The sequence below is a fragment of the Electrona antarctica genome (assembly GCF_951216825.1).
Source record: "Electrona antarctica genome assembly, chromosome: 23".
NCBI lineage: Eukaryota > Metazoa > Chordata > Actinopteri > Myctophiformes > Myctophidae > Electrona > Electrona antarctica.
In genome coordinates, this window is record NC_136804.1 from 5,945,955 (window position 1) to 5,948,822 (window position 2,868).

Genomic DNA, 2,868 nt, shown 5'->3' on the forward strand with positions numbered 1-2,868 from the left:
TTAGTTTTCATCAACATCTGTGAGCAGAGGCAATGTATCCGATATAGCCACAGCCACATCCTTTAGAGCCATTCTCTTGTCTGCAGCATGTAGCATTGACTTAAGGCTTGCCCAGAAAACACGTTGCTTTCGCTCATCTTCTGGCCACTCGAGGTAAGTCTGCTGCATGAGCAAACTCCTTAGTTTTAGGAACTTCTTTGGCAGAGAGTCCATTGGAATCGGCTCCAATAGAATAAAAACTAAAGAGTCTTCCTGCACACTTATGGCTCTGTGTTGGGCAAAGAAAAGCTCGTAGTTGCACCAGTCACTCTGGACAAAGTTTCTGGAGAGCACAAACAGTGTCTTGTAGCTGGCCTCGACACAGTTAATGATGTTGTCCATGATCCATTCGCCAGGGACAAAGTCACGCTCGTGAATGCAGAGAGAAAGTCCCGATACCTCAAGAGATGGCGTCAGCTGACTGTCAACCCAACCGGAGTCATGATGGCTGTAGGAGATGAAAACATGATATCGAAACGATGCATTCGCCAACATGTCGGCCCGCTTCTGGCCTCTCCTTTTCACCCTGATCCACACCCACAGCATCTTTGCATACCACATCCCATCACAAACATAGAAAACAAGACCCAGGCCCGCACAAATGGCAAATGTCACAGACACCGACACTGCTGCCTGAAGTGACTTATCACAAGCCAGCTTACTTGTTTTATACTCGGAGAGTGGCAGACCGGCCGCTGATGGCGGGATGCTGCATGTATATTCCAAAGGCCAGTCAGAGAGCAAAGACTTATTCAGAGCATTCAGAAACCAAAAAGAATCACATGAGCATGCGAAAGGATTGTCTCCAGCTTTGAGGACCTGTAGCCTCGGCAGGCCCAGGAAGGACTCTTTGGAGATCGCCGAGATGGCATTATGGTCGATGTACAGCCTGAGCAGATTTGGGGCATAGACATCCAGCGGGAGGGCCTGTATGTTGTTAGAGCTCAGATAAAGGTGAGTCAGTCGAGGGAATTGCAACAGGATCTCCCGTGATATCGTCGTGATGGCCGTTTTGGATAAGTCAATTCTCTCAAAATGCGGAGAAAGGTATTTGAAAACAGTGCTGCCCAGGTTGTTGTTCCGTAGGCTCAGCTCTTTGAGGTGAGTAGGCCACGTGCATGGCTGGTCCGTAGTGATGGTGTTGTCACTCAGGTCCAAAGACTCCAGGGCTTTCATCTGATGTGTCTTACTGGAGATGAAGGACAGACTGGCAAACCGGTTCTTGCTCAGAGATAGCCATCTGAGTTTGGGGAAGACAGAGGTATATGAGCATGACGGCCACCAAAACAAATTGTCTGTCAGTAGGTTATCCGAGAGATCCAGTATCTCCAGTGAATGTAGTGCAGTGAAGATATTGCATGGTGAAGTGGTCATTCCAGCGTGGGAGATCTTTACATAGGTCAATGAGTCGACAAAGTCAACACTGACGTTAATCGTGGGGTACCAATAGTACCGGCTACCGGACACGCCATCAAAGATCAGAGAGCGAAGGTTGGTCGAGTGGTTCATACTAGGGAACTGAAACCCCTCCGGTGTGTCTTCGTTATAAAGTATGTTTACCAATGCAAACGTATCAATAGGGGAAAGCCATACATTTTTGAAAATCTGAACCAAAAAAGTGCTATTAATCAAAGTGTTCACAAATGTAAGATTTCGTAATAGTGGCATTTTTAACAAATTCTTAAAATGGTCACCTGACACTCTGCAGTCATCTGGAAATGGCTTAATAAATGTTAATTCCCGTGTTTGGGTCTCATTTAAGTCCTTGAGTAGAATCCCAAATATGTCCAAATTCTCGCATTCAGTCATGTTGAGTGTAAATGTCTGGAGAGACTTCAATTCTGCAAGAGCACCAGAATCATATCGTTGCCACTTATTTCCTGCTCCCAACCTGAGATGTTTCAAAGAGACGTTTCTACAGGGAGTGAAGTCATTGTAGTTCAACGACAGAGCGTTTATACTTCCCAATAAAAGGATTTCCAAATGTGTCAGTGTCTGAAATGAAGGTGGTAGGCGATAACTGTCATACAGGTTGCTTGACAGGTCAAGGATTTTGAGCTGTGGCAACAGAATTACAGGAATGGCAAATAAGGAATTGTGAGAAATGTTCAGAACTTGGAGTCTCTGCATTCGTTTAAACACCATGGGAGATATTGCCCGGAGGTTACAGTGGTCTGCTTTAAGGAAGCAGAGCTGGGAAAGTCTGACAAAGGGAGCTTCGTCCAGTTGTGCAATGTGGTTGTAAGAAACATCCAAATATTGTGTGTTGTCCGGCAGATTAGGGGGAACACTTGTTAAGTTTTGGTTGGAGAGGTCTTGGATCTGTCGCCTTGAGGTTACACATAGTTCTAACCCTTGATCCCCGATGGCTGTCAGGAGGGAAACCACAGCAACCGTGCAGAACAGCAAAGCGCTGTAGTAGAAAGATGAAAACAAAATTAGTTCTACAGTAGAGAAAATACAAATGAAAGTCAAATGAAGCAGGTTTATAATTTATATAAAGATTATATTGCAATATTTTGTATTTGCATCTCTATTTGCCAAGACTGTAACTGAAATGAAATTCAGATGGAAGAAAACTCTATTCAAAAAATAATAGTTATTAGAACAACAGAAAATGCTTTACAGTACCTTAGCTTGGCCATGACTTCACAAACAGTAAGATGAAGCTCTTCAGGTGATCCGTTTATATCCTCTTTGGTTGTAAAAGTTACACAATTACAGTAAGCTTAGACTATTTAGTTCCTCTTTTCCATCTCAATGCTGTAGTATTTGTTATTCTTCTTTCACAGGTGAAGATCCCTTTTGTTAACTTTCACTTCTCCATAA

The 2,868-nt window shown here is 43.9% G+C and overlaps 1 protein-coding gene across 1 annotated transcript; it reads right to left on the reverse strand.

Moving 5' to 3' along the window:
* Nucleotides 1-1,751, reverse strand: LOC306916344 (toll-like receptor 1; the record flags this gene model as incomplete). Its single annotated transcript, XM_079494178.1, has 2 exons — nt 1-1,644; nt 1,734-1,751. The coding sequence occupies 2 exons, from the start codon at nt 1,749-1,751 to the stop codon at nt 1-3; spliced, it is 1,662 nt and encodes a 553-aa protein (XP_079350304.1).
* Nucleotides 1,752-2,868: the final 1,117 nt, after the last annotated feature.